This window comes from Oreochromis niloticus, linkage group LG4 (assembly GCF_001858045.2).
Source record: "Oreochromis niloticus isolate F11D_XX linkage group LG4, O_niloticus_UMD_NMBU, whole genome shotgun sequence".
Lineage (NCBI taxonomy): Eukaryota > Metazoa > Chordata > Actinopteri > Cichliformes > Cichlidae > Oreochromis > Oreochromis niloticus.
This window is the reverse complement of record NC_031969.2, coordinates 15,522,918-15,540,692: the sequence shown is the minus strand read 5'-3', so window position 1 is coordinate 15,540,692 and position 17,775 is coordinate 15,522,918. Positions and strand designations below refer to the sequence as shown.

Sequence of the window (17,775 nt, the reverse complement as noted above, 5' to 3'; positions counted from 1 at the left end):
TAACAACTGACTGCTGGACCTCCAGCACATCAACAAGTTACATGTCTGTTACATGCCACTATGTGACTGAGTTTAAGCTGCAGTCAAACTTGTTGGACTGTTTTGAATTAACAGACAACCATACATCTGAAAACCTGGCTAGAGAGCTGGAAAGGATTGCAACTGAATGGACCATTATGGAAAAGATAGTTGCATGTGTGAGTGATAGTGCAGCCAACGTCAAGAAGGCTGTGGGTGAAATTCTGCACTGGAACCATCTAAATTGTTTTGCACACATTTTGAATTTAATTGTCAGAAAGGGAATCCAGCAGTCTCAAATTCAAGAAATTATCAGAAAGGTAAAAGCAATAATTGAATATACACGCCGCAGCACAGTGGCTTCTGCTAAACTGAGAGAGACACAGCAGCAGATGGGACAGCCCCAACTACGACTGAAGCAAGATGTGCCAACCAGGTGGAATTCCACTTATTACATGCTGAAGCGGATTGCAGAAGTGAAGGATCCCCTCATTTCCACCCTGGCCTTGGTAAATCCACAGCTGCAAACCCTGTCACTTGAAGAGTGGGAGATGGTCAAGGAAACCTGTGAGGTCCTGCAGCCTTTTGAGGAAGTGACTGTGGAACTGAGTGCCGAAAGGTATGTTAAAATAGTGTCATAATACATGTATATATTTCATGTTGTGTCATTACATTTGCCTAAACACATTTTTCAATTCTTTCCCAGATAATAGTATTTAAGATGTTTCTTACAACAGCTTACAATTAAATGTAAACTGTAAAATGGTTTTATATGACAATGTATGCTTAATGCACTGCACTGCAGGGGCTGTAACTGCATTAAAAAGCATGGAACTATAGTCTTTCCTTTATTTCTCCTCAACAGGTTTGTTACTGGATCAAAAGCCATTTTAATGGCAAGAGGGCTGCAGAGGGTTACTGCACACAGACAGAGAAGTCCTTCCATCTATCAGCCAATCCGCAACATGGTAGACATCCTAATGGCAGAAATTGTCAAACGGCTGGGAGGGATCGAACAAGTGAGCCTGCTTGCAGATGCTACACTTTTGGATCCCAGGTTCAAGAAGCATGCATTTTTGCATGATAGACATGCAGAAGATGCTGTTACAAGAGTTGTGGGAGCTGCATCGAGGTCCTTAAGACCACTGCCACTGGCAACATCCAGCACAGAGGAAGGAGAGGGTGTCCCACAGGCCAATCCTTCCACTGAGACAGTGCCTGTGATTTGGGCCGATTTTGAGGAGCGGGTTGCATCACTGAGGCCAGGAGTCCAAAACCCCTTCACAGAGGCAATGCTGGAGATTAAAGGATTCCTGTCAGAGCCACTCCTACCCGGAACATCTGACCCCCTGGAGTGGTGGAAGTCCCGTGCCACTGTCTTCAAAAAAACCTGCGATGTTATGAAGACGAGACTCTGCATAGTGGCAACTTCCGTTCCATCAGAGCGGATCTTTTCAAAGGCAGGACAAATAATTACAGACAGGAGGAACCGTCTCAGCCCTGGAAAAGTTCGGGAGCTTATTTTCCTCAATGCCAATCTGTAAGGGACAATTCATTTTGAAGTGGACTAGTACTTTTGAACGCATTAATCTGTGAATTTTATTTTTTTTAATTTATATTTTTGATTTTGTTGATTCACATTTCATTTTCTATCTGTGAGACATTTCATTGATATTCTATTGAAATAAAAATAAATGTTCCCGTTACAAATCTTTATTTTTTTGCTCTTTTTTGCTCTATAAAAGAGGTGTTTTTCTTTTTAAATCACTCATCTTAGCAATAGGGTTTACATGAAAAGAGAAACAAATTAAGTTTGCATGAAAATGTACATTTTTTGCACTATCCTAGCAACTGACTCAGTGACTCAAATGACTCAAAACACCCGATTCATTTTGGTGAGTGACTCATTCAAACTCGATTCACTAAAAGGAATCGAATTTACCATCACTACTTCACTACCACCCAAGTGCCAAGTGTGGTCATAAATATGTTTTCAGTTTGCATTTATCTTCTCATCTTTTATCTAGGTTTGTTTACAGTTTCACAAGAAAGGTACAGTAAACTACCTCAACCTTTGCTTCTTTCTCAGGGGTTTTAGTGTTTAGCTTGTTGTCTAGACCATGTATTCTGCTCAGCGCCTGGTGAGGGCAGTAGAGTCAGTCATTAAGCAAATGCACTGTTTGTAAGGTTGGGAAAATCTGCAGTCACCTGACACTGAAGAAGTCACTTAGACGAGTGAAGAAATGTTTCTCCCACTAAAAATCGCTACATCCAGATGAACAGAATCAACTTTTCTGGGATTTCTTTACCTGACTGCAATATTCCTATTTAATTTATGCAGAACACAGACAGCAGAATATTATGCTGTTGGACTTTGAGTTATTTGGTGATGCAGGAAACACCTTCAGGAATACATAAAGGGCTTTTAATAGAATTTAAAACTGAATCGCTCTGCCTGCCCACCTACCTGAACAGAGGTAAACACTCATGCCATTACAGTTCATGCCATGGAGTTTGACCTAATTCCAAACTCGTGTGGGCATGATTACGATCCATTGACTGATAAAATAGAGGAACAATTCTTTTGCATATTATAATGACAACCCAAACTTCCCTTTGTGATGTTAATGCTATTTATTTATTTTATTTTTTATTTTATTTTTTTTGCCAGATAATCCTAATTTCAGCTGCTACCTTATTCTGAAGGGGTCACCACTGCAGGTACTGTAGTGCATATTTGATTTGGCAGAATTTTATGTTGGGTGCCTTTCCTGATGCAACCCCATTAAGTTTGTGTCTCCTCACAAAATTAAACCATATGAATGGTTTACACATGGTGAATGTGTAAACCACAACACCATGGACCCATATTAGCTTTGCTTTATTCTGTACCATAGGGACAACTGTAACTGATCAGTACCCAGTAATTACTCAGTATTTGTGCAGGTCTATTGGTGGTTTGAATAACTGTGGGGCGACGCACACAGTAATAAACAGCTGTGTCCTCAGGCTGCAGATTCTGCCCATTTATTGTCACGGTCTCACCAGACATGTCTCTGCTGTAGCTGAACTTGTTTTTAAAAGCATCATTTTGATAAAGGCTGCCACTACTTCCTCCCCACTGATGAAAAAGCCAATCCATTGGTTTTCCTTCACGCTGTCTGATCAAACCTGTTGTGATGGTAAAAGACTGTCCAGGCTGAATAATCCTTGAGTCTGGTTGAATGAGATCAATACTGTACACACCTGTGGACACAGAAATAAACATTATCTTGGTAATTTGACTTTTTTGCATTTATATTATATTAGGGCAAATTCAGTAAATTCCTTACCGTGTACAACAGCCAGCAGTATCAGCGTCAACATGATCATTATTATCAAAGCTGAGTGATATGTGCTGTGTCTGTCTTCTCACTAACACACAGCCACACACTTCCTTTTAATAAACCCTTATTTGCATATTGCTGCAGAAATTTTACTTGAATTAAAGCATATTTATAGCCCGAGTCCTCTAAAGCGAAAGTGAATTATTATGATGATGATGAGAGCTTGTATGTGTTCATTAAGCTCCTCCTTTCTAGAATTTGTTAGTCATTTGTTGTTTGTTTGTCCCTAAATATACACATGTAGTATTTCTGCCATTTACACCCAGACAGTAACTTTATCATCATTTAATAACTTGAAATGGCTCCAGTGTTTCTTGACTTTTTATTTTTTTGGAAAGAAATATATGCATTATTCCTGACTGCTCTAATCACCAATTAGTATTAATTGATTGGATTGCTGTTTTAAAAACGATTAAAAAAATATAAAACAATTAGAATTAGGAGTCTTTAAAGAAACAAATATGAAATGGATTCTAACCATCAGTGTCACAGTGACATCTGCAGTGTTTTTATGTACAGCTGTGTGGCTTCCTATATCACTGTGGCTGTCGAGCACAATAATAAACTCCAGAGTCTTCAGTAGTCAAGCTGGTCATTTGCAGATACACTTGATCCACATTGTTGTCTCTGGAAATGGTGAAGCGATTCTGGACAGATGTGGAGTAAACTGTAGTGCCCCCACTTGGAGCAGAAATGTGAGCAACCCACTCCAGTCCTTTTCCTTCAGTATGTTGGATCCAGCTGATATCAGCAGAACCATCTGATATTCCTGCATATGTACAGGTGAGTTTGTGAGAATCTCCAGGTCGTTTTATCACTGGTTCAGACTCAGTGACTGTCTGACTGCAAACACCTGGAAAAAACAAGGAGACTGATCAGAAAGAAGCCAAACATAATCCTAAGTATGAATATAGAATAGTGCAGAACTGTGTTATTCGCCAGGAATCACTGCTAGCAGAATGAGCATTATACATTGAGTTAAAGTCATACTGAAAAGTTGTTGTCTGTCTGGTTTGTCTTCTCTTTCCCATTCAATAAGTAAAGCTGGCTGGGCCAGTATTTGCATTAACTCCTCCTTAAAGTGTTAAAATAAATAATTCATTCAAAACTTTTAAACTGCACTTCATTGTAGTTTTATAACACACCAAATTTAACATGGTTACAATTGTGTTGCAGAATCTCTGCTCAACCTGTATTCACAAAACCTAGTTGAAGAAAAGCTTAACTGGACAATGACAACTATAACAATGACAAACCCTATTACGCTATTGCTTCCTGAAGTGGAGTGTAAGGACACCGCTATGCACATCAGTAGATTCATCAAACATTATTATATAATTAATAAACAGCAAAAAATAACAAGAAAATATGGGAAACTTATGGTTATTTATAGTTTGATTAATCTGTTTTTTGTTGTTTATTCAGCCAAGGGTCAGGAAACAAGAACTTTATTAACAAACTTTGGTCTCATTATAAGAGTTGGTATGACCAGCGAGGTCCGCTCACTCCTCAAAGCCCGTGATGCTGCCTTCAGGTCAGGTGACAGAGCTCTGTACAGGGCTGCTCGAGCTGACCTGAAAAGGGGGATTAAAAAAGCCAAGTCAGACCACAAAAGGAACATCGAGTCCCACCTGTCCAGCAACAACACACGAGAGGTGTGGCAGGGACTGCAAGACATCATCAACCACAGAGGCAGCACTGCGAAAACAGAGAATTCCAGTGTGCAGCTGGCAGAGGAAATAAACAGCTTCTTCGCCCACTTTGAAACACCACAACAGCAACACTCATCTGCTTCAGCCCTGCTCCCATCCTCATCCTCACCTGGTTCCTGTACCGCTCCACTCACTGTAACGGAGCACGATGTCAGACGTGTGCTCCTAGCAGTGAACCCCAGAAAGGCGGCCGGTCCAGACGGAGTACCTGGCAAGGTACTAAGAGCATGTGCACACCAGCTCACCCTCATCTTCACCAGACTCTTCAACCTATCACTGGATCAGGCAGCCATCCCATCCTGTCTAAAATCAGCCACAATCATCCCAGTGCCGAAGAATTCTCCCATCACCAGCCTGAATGATTACCGCCCTGTGGCCCTCACACCGGTAATCATGAAATGCTTCGAGAGACTAGTCCTTCAACACATCAAGGATTACCTCCCCCCAGAATTCGACCCCCACCAGTTTGCATACCGTGCAAACAGATCCACAGAAGACGCCATCGCCACAGCCCTCCACGCTGTGCTGAGTCACCTAGAGCAGCGGCAGAGCTACGTCCGAATGCTCTTTGTGGACTACAGCTCAGCCTTTAATACTATCATCCCGGACATCCTCATCAACAAACTGGTCACTCTTGGCCTCCCTCCTCTCACATGTGCCTGGATAAAGGATTTCCTCACAAACCGGCCCCAGACTGTGAGACTCGGCCCTCATCTCTCCTCCACTCGCACACTGAGCACCGGCTCCCCACAGGGCTGTGTGCTGAGCCCCCTCCTGTATTCTCTCTATACCCACGACTGCAGTCCGGCCCACAACAACACTCTCATCATCAAGTTTGCTGATGACACCACGGTAGTCGGACTCATCTCGAAGGGAGACGAGGCAGAGTACAGAGAGGAAGTCCTGAAGTTGGCAGCATGGTGTTCAGAAAACAACCTGGCACTGAACACCAAGAAAACCAAAGAGCTCATTGTTGACTTCAGGAGACACAGCACTGACTTGGCCCCCCTCTACATCAACGGGGAGTGTGTGGAGAGGGTCCACACCTTCCGGTTCCTTGGTGTCCTCATCTCTGCTGACATCTCCTGGACAGAAAACATCTCAGCGGTCATCAAGAAGGCCCAACAGCGGCTGCACTTCCTGAGAGTCCTCAGGAAGTACAAGCTGAACTCCAACCTGTTGCTGACCTTCTACCGCTCGTCCATTGAGAGCCTGCTAACCTACTGCATCACGGTATGGTACGGCAGCTGCACCAAGGCAGATAGAGTGAGGCTTCAGAGTGTGGTCAAGACAGCACAAAAGATCATCGGCTGCCCTCTCCCCTCCCTGATGGACATTTATTCCTCCCGCTGCCTCAGCAGAGCAGCAAACATCATCAAGGACAGCTCCCACCCTGGTTTCAACATGTTCAGCCTGCTTCCCTCAGGGAAGCGCTACAGGTGCATCAACACAAAAACCCACAGACTCAAAAACAGTTTCTTCCCCAAAGCGATAACCACCCTGAACTCACACATGCACCGATAACACAGCCCCCCACTTCCCACTTCCTCTATGGACCACCACTATTTATACCAATTCTATGTGCAATAACTGTATATACATAAACACTATTTATACCAATTCCATGTGCAATAACTCAACTGTACATACATAACACTATTTATTACATATTGTTTACGGTTTGTAAATTGTACATTTTATATATATATACATCTTCTTCCCTATGTTAATACTGTCCATATGTATATAGCGCTGCAGAACTATACCCCCCCCCCCCCCCCCCCCCCCCCCCCCCCCCAACATGTTTACACTGAGTAGGAGATGCTCTGTATCTCATTGTACAGCTGTATAATGACAATAAAGGCATTCTATTCTATTCTATTCTAATATAAACACAGGGGCAAGAACATTTACAATGAGGGATTTTTAAAAACCACTAGTTGCTTTGCAAAATTTCCTACCAGTTATTATCACAACAATATCTGCAGTGTTTTGTGTGCAGCTCTGTGGCTTCCTGTATCACTGTGGTGTTCGAGCACAATAATAAATGGCAGAATCTTCAGTTGTCAAGCTGCTCATGTGCAGATACACTTGATCCACATTGTTGTCTCTGGAAATGGTGAAGCGATTCTGGACAGCTGTAGAATAATATTTATCACTTCCACTCGGAGCAGAAATGTAAGCAACCCACTCCAACCCTTTTCCTTCAGCCTGTCTGATCCAGCTGATACGAGCATCACCATCTGATATCCCTGCATATGTGCAGGTCAGTTTGTGAGAATCTCCAGGGCGTTTTATCACTGGTTCAGACTCAGTGAGCGTCTGACTGCAAACACCTGGAAAAAAACCCCCAGTGTGATCAGAAATGAGCAAAACACAATCCTAACTATAAATACAGAAAAATGCAGAACTGTGTTATTCACCTTGAATCACTGACAGCAAAATAAACATTATACTTGTAGTTAAAGTCATACTGAAAAGTTGTTATCTGTCTGTTTGGTTGTCATCAATTTGTTGAGAACTAAATAGAGACGGGGAGATCAACATTTGCATGGACTCCTCCTCACAGTGCTAAAACAAATACTGTAATAAAAGCAACAAGACTGAAGAACTTTATTGTCATTATGCAAATGAAATAACAAAATTACAGTTACACTCTCCCTATAATGAAACTATAGCAGTTTCATTAACTTGTAATTCTAAACTGGCCATTGGTGTGAATTGTTTTCTGTGTTGATGTGTTATTCCTGTGGTTGACTGGTAACCTGTTATGGGTGTACAGTATACAGTTTGCCTGCCTTGCCTTTTACAACCATTATTGACTATTTACTACTCTTAATTTAGTCGGTTGTGTGTGTGTTACGCCACTTAAAAAAAAAAAAAACATTCTGCAGTTAATAATTTCATTTTGAATATTTTAGAGGTTCATTTAATTATCTAGAAGCATACAATTTATACATTCTCACTATTATTTTAAAACTGTTATCTTTCATGAACAATTTCTGTCTTTTGTTATTTCTCTTTGAAACTTGACATGGTTCAGTGCCTCCCACACATACAACAGTTTTTGCAAGGCTTCTTTTCTTGTGTCAATGTGGCTCTTTTGCACAGAAATAAACTGCCATGTCTTGTAGTTTGAGGCTCCTCACCTCAAAATAGACAAGAATTTGAGTGATTAGTGATGGAAAACTGGCCTTGAAGACTTTGGGCTAAAAGTGTCCCTGTGCTACTAGGAATGCACAAATCCATTCTAGTCCTTTCCATGGTTATGGCATAAAATCTGGTTATGTTATATATAAATATAGTAAATGTAATAACATTTCATGGCATAAATATGAGGCCAGTAAATGCATATAACATTTCAAATGAAGATTTTAAGGTTAGTTATGAAATGGATTCTGACCATCAGTGTCACAGTGACATCTGCAGTGTTTTGTGTACAGCTCTGTGGCTTCCTGTATCACTGTGGCGTTAGAGCACAATAATAAACTGCAGAATCTTCAGTGGTCAAGCTGCTCATGTGCAGATACACTTGATCCACATCTCTGGAAATGGTAAAGTGATTCTGGACAGCTGTGGAATAATGTTTGGTGCTCCGACTTGGATCAGAAATGAAGCAACAGTCCTTTTCCTCCAGCTTGTCTGATCCAGCTCATATCAGAACTATTTGATATTCCTGCATATGTCCAGGTCAGTTTGTGACCTGCACGTATGCTGTGGTTAAACGTATGCCGTTCAACCACCGGTTCAGACTCAGTGAGCGTCTCACTGCAAACAGCTAGAAGAAAATAAATCTGATCAGAAATGAGCTAAAAAATAAAACTGTATGAATACAGAAGAGTGCAAAACTGTGGTGGTTTCCAGGTATCACTAATAGCAGGACAAGCATTATAAATCATATTGAAAAGTTGTTGTTGTTGTCTGTATGGTTTAGTCGTCTGTACTTTGTTGTGAATTAAATAAAGAAAGATGGATCAATATTTGCATTGACTCCTCCTTAAAGTGTCAAAATAAATAATGTATTAATATGTATTTAAATTGCAGTTTGTCAGCTGAAGAGGTTAGACTTATTTGCTGAGACTCTGGTTTTGCTGATTATAAATATAATATTAAATTACGCGCATAATACTTGTAGTCTTTGTTTGACAAGGAACACAATGTCGATTGAAATAAGTGACTTGAGAATACAGTGCCTGATTCCAAGAATACACTTGAAGCGAAGTTGAACAGTACAAGCAACAAGTAATACTATGACATGGCTTAACTAGATAAAAGTTTGACTTCTTAATGCATACAGGTATGTCTGTCTTTTTTCCCCCAAATTATCTAAAGGCCTGGATTCTTCAATGCTTTTTAACATTTTCTTATTTAAATTATAATTGGATGTCATACAAACCAAATAAACTAGTTATTTAAAGGTTGGTGACATCCTATTTTGCTAGTTTGATTAGCAATCAAAAATGTTTTTATTTGACACCATCAGCAAACTTCTTAATCCTCCTCAATATGCTTTCACTCCCTTGGCTTCTAATGACTGTGAAAATGTTTTAAGATTTCTTCACTGACAAAATCAACAGTATCAAGTCACAGTTCAAATCTGTACAACTTCAACCACCCCAAGTCTCTCAAACAGCTTTGTTGTCTGAGTTTAAACTAACTTCTTCAACAGATCTTTTGGATGTAGTCTCACATCTACACTTCACCCTGCCCAACAGAGATCCCTCCTATATTCATTAAAGAGGCTCACCCTGCCATCTCCCCGTGCTTCTCTCTATTGTCAATCCTTCCTATTCATCTCAGTGCATTCCAGATAAGCCAGTATCTCTCCTCTACTGCAAAAAAAAACCTTAGATCCCTCTGTTTTAAATAATTATAGGCCAATTTCCAAACTCCCCTTTATTTCCAAAATCCTTGAGAAAGCTGTTGCTTCTTCAGCTTGTTGACGGAAACAACAATTTCAATAAATTCCAGTCTAGTTACAGAGTAAACCACAGCACTGAAACAGCTTTAGTGAAAAGTAGTAATGATATCCTGCCCTAATAGTTATCACTGCTGGGATTCCATTCTGGATTAGGGTTGTTCTGGGCTGTAATCTGAGGTGCTGTTAACTTGCGAATTCTGAGGCTCATGACTCGGATGAATTCATCCCCAGCAACAGAGGTGACTCTTGGTCGTCCTTTCCTGGGGTGGTCCTGATGTGAGCCAGTTTCATTGTAATACTTTTTGTTTTTGCACTTGCAGACACATTCAAAATTTTTGCAATTTTCCAGAATGACTGAGCTTCAGTTCTTAAAGTAATGATAGACTCTACTTAGCTGATTGGTTCTTGCCATAATATGAATTCTAACATTTGTCAAATAGGGCTTACAAGGGTATAAGACATATATAAGACATGAATGAGTTACATCAATGTGTAATTCTAAACTGGCCATTCAGAATTACACATAATTGTCTGTCTTTCTGTGTTATTCCTGTGATTGACTGGTAAACTGTATTGAGTGAACAGTATACCTGCCTTTGGCTTTTACAGCTGTTACTATTTGCTACTGCCAATTTAGTTAGATGTTTATTTAATATTTTTTTTTATAAATTATCAATTTATTTATATTTACAAGGACTGACAATAGGCAAAACATAACTTATTTTTCAAAACAATGCTGCAGTTGTTATTTTTTAAGTGTTAATTTAATATCTATGAACTTAAATTTAAAACATTTTCAGATTGTTATTTTTCATGTAGTTTTTGTTTGTCACTATTTATCTTCTAAGCTTGACATGGTTCAGTGCTTCTAACACACACAGTTTTTGCAAGGCCTTTCAGTCTCTTATTTCACTGTGGCTCTCGTGCACAGAAATAAACTGCAGAGTCTTCTTGTTTGAGGCTGTTCACCACTAAATTCACACGATTTTGGGAAGTGTCTTTGGTGATGGAAAACTGGCCTTGGAGACTTTGGGCAAATATTGTGCCGGTCCCGCCATCAATGCGTCCGATCCACTCCAGTCCTTTCCCAGGTTTTTGACGAATCCAGTGTAGATAAGACAGAGAGAGTCCTTGAACTCTACAGGACAGAGTGACTGATTGTCCTGGTCTGCTGACCACTGGCTCTGATGAGGTGAGAGACTGACAGCGAGCAGCTGAAAGAGATAAAGAGTTTAGAGGGAAGGAGCTGACATTCAAATTATAATAATGTTCTTTTCCTATATTGATACAGACTTCACTCACCTGAAATAAAAGTCAAAAGGAGCAGACTCTGTAAGGTGGCCATGGTCATAACCTGGTTGAGACTTCAACTGTAAATGGTGACGTGAATGAGAGATATTTATGCTGTGTAGTCAGAGTGGGTGGAGATTTTACTTCAGTTTGAATTTGCCTGTTTGTGTAACTGAAATGCAGTTGAAGTTATGTAAGCTATCACATTAATGAAATGTCACAGATAAGAAGGTCAAATGATGCTTTGTTAGTGGTGTACTGGTTTTTTTTTTTTACCAAAAAGTTTTAGGCAGTATAAACACCAGCTCCTTCAGTCTTTTCATACGGTCTCATGCAGTGAGACAAACAAAACAAAACAAATCACACAGTCAGTGCCAATATACCTGTTGAAAACCTGTTTCATTGTTTCTCTGCATACTGGCAGATGTGAGAAACTTGTCATTGTATGCCCTCTAGTGTTCCACATTATTTTACGGTACAATCTCCATGTGTAGTGTTTTGATTATTTATGCCCAGACAATGACTTCAATGAAGACATATCTTTTAAGCAATACAATTTATTTTATTGGGTACTTATTTAATAATTAAAAGACAACGTTTTATAAAACACACTGTTTAAGTATGTTTTAGTAATATCAATATCACTTTTTGTGTGACTTGGTTAATTTGAAGGTTAGCATCATATATGTGTTTCATACTTTATTCCACACACAGTTAGGTATTGTGAGTAAGCTGATGTAGACTGGAGCTCCCAGGCACCTTGAGACGTCAGGCAGATAGCAAGACCCTTCTCCTTATACCTTGAGCATTTTTTGGCCTTCAGACAACAATTCTCATTGCTACTCTGCCAGACAGGACAGGCAAAGAAAAAATAAAAATAAATAAAGGGACCAAAAGTAATTTGACTCAAAGGCTAATTTATGGTCAGGTGTGGACAGTTTCTTTGTTATGTCGTTACTAATTAAGCAGATAAAAGCCCTGGAGCTGATTCGAGGTGTGGTGCTGTGAAGAGCAAAATGCGGTCAAAGAAGCTCTACATGCAGGTGATACAGGCCATCCTTAAACTGTGAAAACAGAAAACAGAAACAAAAAACCATCTGAGAAATTATTACAATATCAGCAGTGGGAAAATCTACAGTTTGGTATATTCTGAGAAAGAAAGAAAGCAGAGAAACGCAAAAAGATCTGGATATCCACAGAAGACACGAGTAGTGAATGATCACAAAATTATTTCCATGGTGAAAAGAAATCTCTTTAAAACAGTCAACCAAGTGAACAACACTGTCCAGGTGGTATGCGATTTGATATCCAAGTCTACCATGAAGACAAGACTGCATGAAAGCAAGTACAGAGGTTTCACTGCAAGGTGCAAACCACTCATGAGCCCCAAGAACAGAAAGGCTAGATAAGACTTTGCTAAAAAAAAAAACACCTAAAAAAGCCAACACAGTTCTGGAAAATATTTTTTGATTGGATGAAACCAAGATCAACCTCTACCAGAATCATGGTAAGAAAAAAGTATGGAGAAGACATGGAGCAGTTCATGAGCCAAAGCATAACACATCATCTGTAAAACACTGTGGAGGCAATGTGATGGGATAGATGGGAGGATGCATTTCACTTGGTCAAGACTAAACTTTGGGCAGAAAGGCACACAAACAGCAACTGAAAGCCAGAAAGGCACACAAACAGCAACTGTAAGCCAGCATCTGCTGATGTCCATGAGCCACAGACTTCAGGCTGCCATTGCCAGCAAAGTGTTTTTAACCAAGTTTTAGAAATGAACATTTTATTTGCAGTAATTTTATTTGTCCGATTACTTTTGAGCCCCTGAAATAAAGGGATTGTGTTACAAAATGCTTTAGTTCCTCACAGTTTTATGCAATCTTTTTGTTCAGCCGTCTGAATTAAAGCTGAAAGTCTGCACTTCAACTGCATCTGAGTTGTTTTATTTAAGATTGATTATGCTAATATACAGAACCAAAATTGGAAAAAAACATTTTCTCTGTCCAAATATTTTGGACTTGCACACAAAGTTAGCTCTATAGTTTTACACACGTTCTCATCTCAAAGTGTAACAAATTACGCCCTTGACAAATTGTCACTATGTTACGCTTTTGGCCACCCAACATGTCTCTATGTTATGTGTTTGGAAATGTCAGGAAACATGAGAAGCATCTGGAATGAATCTACACATGTACATTTCTTTTACTTTCTCATCATTAATCGCATTGGAAGAGACTATCTAATAGACCAACTTCAACCACATTATGTTGATAGATTGAAGCAATAAATTAATGAAAATTAGAAAAATTGAATTTGAAAATTGTTTGTGTGTTTTTCTGGGGTTTTTTAAAAATGAATTCATGGATGAGTATGGGGGACTGTTCACACAGTCCATTATATATAGTAAGCAATTCACTCCTTTACCAGGAGCCTGTCTGCAGTGTTGGGAAGGTCACTTTTAAAATGTATTCCACTACAGATTACAGATTACATGCCCCAAAAGGTATTTTGAAACGTATTCCTTTACATTCCTCAATGAGAGTAACGTATTCTGAATACTTTGGATTACTTCATATATTATCATGCTTTTTACAACTACATGAATGTACTATTGCTGTGTGATTTATTACTTTTACTGAAACTACTCGCCCTACCAATACTGACTAGATTTTAAAATCTTAATATAAAATGAGTAACAGCAGGGTGGACATTAGGTAAGGCTGCATTTTTTGCAGCGATCACGTATAGAAAACTATTCTGTGCATATATAAAACAGGTAAAAAGGTGTAAAACCGTAAAGGAACCTCTGGCTAATAGGTCGGGTTCATGTCGGGCTCGTAGCCGAAAACTAGCGTTACTTTGTTGTCTGGGTCAAGTTTGCTAGCAACAGACAGAGAGAGGCGTTGAAAGGCTGCTCCAACTGAACTTATTGTTTCGGTTTTGGCTGCAGTGGTTATTATTTTATTTACATGCTTCCAGCTCCCGTTTCTGCTCGGTGACAACTCGTACTTTTCCACTTTCCTTTTTCTCCCTCCCTCGCTTACAGACAGATAACGGGTATGGCAGTCCAGTCTCCCTGTAGCACGGACTACACCGCCCATGAGGCTACATTCTTCAGGGCTATGCCTGTAACACTCTGCCTGTTGCCTTCATATTAAATCATTTTTGTCAATAAATTTTAAAAATATTTTGTCACATCATTATGGAGGCCGCAAGTAGAGGTGACATGGGCCGCGAGATTGAGACAGAGGCATTAGAGCCTCTTAATGGGTGTTTTGTTTGGGTTTCCACCAGCGTGGAATTACCAAAAAATAGAGAGAGCAAAGCCTAATATATGAAACAGGAAAATACTGCCGTGTAATCCATTTATTTCAACAAAGTACTGTAACTGTATTCTGAATATCATCTTTTTAAACGGTAACTGTAACGGAATACAGTTACTCATATTTTGTATTTTAAATACGTAATGGCGGTACATGTATTCCGTTACTCCCCAACACCGCCTGTCTGGGTCAGGGTGTGGTGAAGGAGGACCCAAGATTGCAGATGCAGAGGCAGCAGGAGGTAAAACTAAAGGCAAGCAAACAGGATACTAAATACAAACTAAAAGGGCATGACTGGGCATATGAACACAGGAGCATGAATGTACACTCTGACAAGGAACAAGCGGAGATGGACACAACAGGACAGCGATTAGAAGTGGAGAAACATGGAAACACAGCTGGAGCAAAGTAGACATAACAAGACATGGGATGCAAAGCTGAACATAAAGCACATCATACGATAAATATCAAAATAAGACAGGAAATCAAAACAATTGAGACACAAACAGAATTTCACAGAGAGAGTCAGAGACAGACAGAGACATGACTCGGAAACAGACAGACAAATAAACATGGAGGCAAGACTGGCTTCAAAGGGAGGCACAAATAACTAACGCAGGGGATGCAGCGGAGGACACACAGAGGCAAGACCAAGACAAACAGGACACGAAAGGGAACACAGAACATGAACAAGTAACTAGGAACTAAAAACTAGAACAATACCAAACAAAAAATGTTCGAGATGAAAAAGAAATATTTGTAAATCATACTTATTAACAACAAATAATAATAATAACAAAATAATAATTATGCATAACTATGAAAATCCAGGAAAACATTTCATAATAAGGGTTTAAGGTCAGTTAAAAACTGATATAAAGTGGATTCTAACCATCAGTCACACTCACAAAGTGTCACAAAGTGACATCTGCAGTGTTTTGTGTACAGCTCTGTGGCTTCCTGTATCACTGTGGCGTTCGAGCACAATAATAAATGGCAGAATCTTCAGTTGTCAAGCTGCTCATGTGCAGATACACTTGATCCACATTGTTGTCTCTGGAAATGGTGAAGCGATTCTGGGCAGATGTGGAATAGCTTTTACTGCTCCCACTCGGAGCAGAAATGTAAGCAACCCACTCCAGCCCTTTTCCTTCAGCCTGTCTGATCCAGCTGATATGAGCATTATCATCTGATATGCCTGCATATGTGCAGGTCAGCTTGTGAGAATCTCCAGGGCGTTTTACCACTGGTTCAGACTCAGTGAGCGTCTGACTGCAAACAGCTGGAAGAAAACATGTGTGATCAGAAATGAGCCAAACATGAACTTAAGCATGAATACAGAAGAATGCAGATCTATGGTAGTTACCAGGAATCACTGATAGCAGGAAAAGCATTATAGCTGTAGATAAAATCATATTGAAAAGTTGCTGTCTGTCAGTTTTAGTCGTCTTCACTTTGCTGGGAACTAAATAAAGGTGGAAGGATCAGTATTTGCATTGACTCCACCTTACAGTGTCAAAATAAATAATGTATTAACATGTATTGAAATTGCAGTTCATCAGCTGAGGAAGTTAGACCTCATGGCTAAGAGTGCAGTTTTGCTGATTATAAACATAATTTAAAATAGGTGCTTAATATTTTCAGGGTCTGTTAAACAAGATATACACAGTCAATTAAAATGGGTAGATCTAGGATTTAGTGTCTGATTTCTAGTACATAACTTTTAAAAATCAAGCACAGTTGGACAAGCAACAAGTGATATTATGACATGTTTTAACACGACAAACGACCGGCATGCTTTTATTCATTTATTAAGAGGAGAAGAAACCATTTGCTTATTTTTTATGATTAGGATCTCATGCATTATCTAAACTGCTTGACTTTGCAATGCACACAGGGTGTGTCTGTCTTTTTTCTCTGGATGATCTAATGTCCTTGATTTTTCTATACTTTTTAATATTATAATTGCATGTCATACAAACAAAAGGAACTAGCTATTTAAAGAATTTGGGACATTCCAAATAGGCTATTTGATAAATTTATAATAAAACCACTGCACTGTCTTTTTTTAGATGCTGTATCACTGAAAGACTAATGACCCTGTGTTGTACAAACCGCAAAAAAAAAAGATTTTCCATGAATTTTATTAAAAAACAACAAAATAAATAATATAATAAATAAATAAACAAACAAAAGAAAAGGTGTATCATGGCATGTATTAATGTTGAGTTTAATGAGAGCTCTAAACATTCTAACCATCAGTGTCACAGTGACATCTGCAGTGTTTTGTGTACAGCTCTGTGGCTTCCTGTATCACTGTGGCTTTCGAGCACAATAATAAATGGCAGAATCTTCAGTTGTCAAGCTGCTCATGTGCAGATACACTTGATCCACATTGTTGTCTCTGGAAATGGTGAAGCGGTTCTGGACAGCTGTGGAATAATATTTATTGCCCCCACTTGGAGCAGAAATGTGAGCAACCCATTCCAGCCCTTTTCCTTCAGCCTGTCTGATCCAGTTGATATAAGCATTATCATCTGATATCCCTGCATACAGCTGGAAGAAAATAAGTGTAATGAGAAACAAGCCACACATGAACCGAAGTATAAATACAGAATAATGTAGATCTGTGTTATTCACCAGGAATGACTGACAGCAAAATAAATGTTATACTTGTAGTTAAAGTCATATTGAAAGCTTTTGTCTGTGTAGTTTGGCTGTCAGCACTTTGCTGAGAAATTAATAAAGGCAGGGAGATCAATATTTGCATAGACTCCTCCTCACAGTGCTAAAACAAATAAAAGACTCAAGACTGAAGAACTTTATTGTCATTATGCAAGTGAAATAACTAATTTACAGTTACAATAACCTTGTAATAAAAAGCAGTTTATCAGCTGAACTGATTATTTATTAAATCTGTTGTTTTTGATAATAAACAAAATAATAATTAAAGGAATCTTTTCTATAAAATTTCATTAACTGAGGAGGTAGAATTTGGACAAAATGAATGGAGAAGGACAAACCAATTATTAGAAGTCTGATACAGCTTATAAATATAAACAGAACTGGAAGCAGTCAATATTGAATACTATCCAACATAATTTATAAGCGGCTTGCAT

The 17,775-nt window shown here is 39.2% G+C and overlaps 4 protein-coding genes and 3 long non-coding RNA genes across 14 annotated transcripts in view; 3 read left to right on the top strand and 4 right to left on the bottom strand.

Moving 5' to 3' along the window:
* Positions 1 to 17,775, bottom strand: part of LOC100709195 (uncharacterized) — a 1,346,887-nt gene that overhangs the window by 360,494 nt on the left and 968,618 nt on the right. The window lies entirely within an intron of this gene.
* LOC112846698 (uncharacterized) overlaps positions 1 to 17,775 on the top strand; it is a 961,229-nt gene that overhangs the window by 141,590 nt on the left and 801,864 nt on the right. The window lies entirely within an intron of this gene.
* LOC102076453 (Ig heavy chain Mem5) overlaps positions 1 to 17,775 on the bottom strand; it is a 900,359-nt gene that overhangs the window by 113,352 nt on the left and 769,232 nt on the right. The gene's annotated exons all lie outside the window — the stretch shown is intronic.
* The window catches only part of LOC106096470 (immunoglobulin mu heavy chain), a 1,110,954-nt gene that overhangs the window by 331,962 nt on the left and 761,217 nt on the right, over positions 1 to 17,775 (bottom strand). The gene's annotated exons all lie outside the window — the stretch shown is intronic.
* The window catches only part of LOC112846703 (uncharacterized), a 297,478-nt gene that overhangs the window by 139,976 nt on the left and 139,727 nt on the right, over positions 1 to 17,775 (top strand). The gene's annotated exons all lie outside the window — the stretch shown is intronic.
* Positions 532 to 1,740, top strand: LOC109202057 (uncharacterized). Its single transcript, XM_019358450.2, has 2 exons — positions 532 to 637; positions 884 to 1,740. The coding sequence occupies exons 1-2, from the start codon at positions 570 to 572 to the stop codon at positions 1,560 to 1,562; spliced, it is 747 nt and encodes a 248-aa protein (XP_019213995.2). The 5' UTR covers positions 532 to 569; the 3' UTR covers positions 1,563 to 1,740.
* On the bottom strand, positions 4,003 to 7,611 carry LOC109202080 (uncharacterized). Its single transcript, XR_002062049.2, has 3 exons — positions 7,540 to 7,611; positions 7,078 to 7,452; positions 4,003 to 4,257 (listed from the first exon to the last, which is right to left on the bottom strand). It is a non-coding gene; the product is annotated as an uncharacterized LOC109202080 (long non-coding RNA).

Bases quoted from the DNA above. Each gene is read 5' to 3' on its own strand.
- LOC109202057 (XM_019358450.2), top strand. From the start codon at position 570: ATGGTCAAGGAAACCTGTGAGGTCCTGCAGCCTTTTGAGGAAGTGACT. The intron at 638-883 runs GTATGTTAAAAT...TCTCCTCAACAG, and splicing joins GTGGAACTGAGTGCCGAAAG to GTTTGTTACTGGATCAAAAG.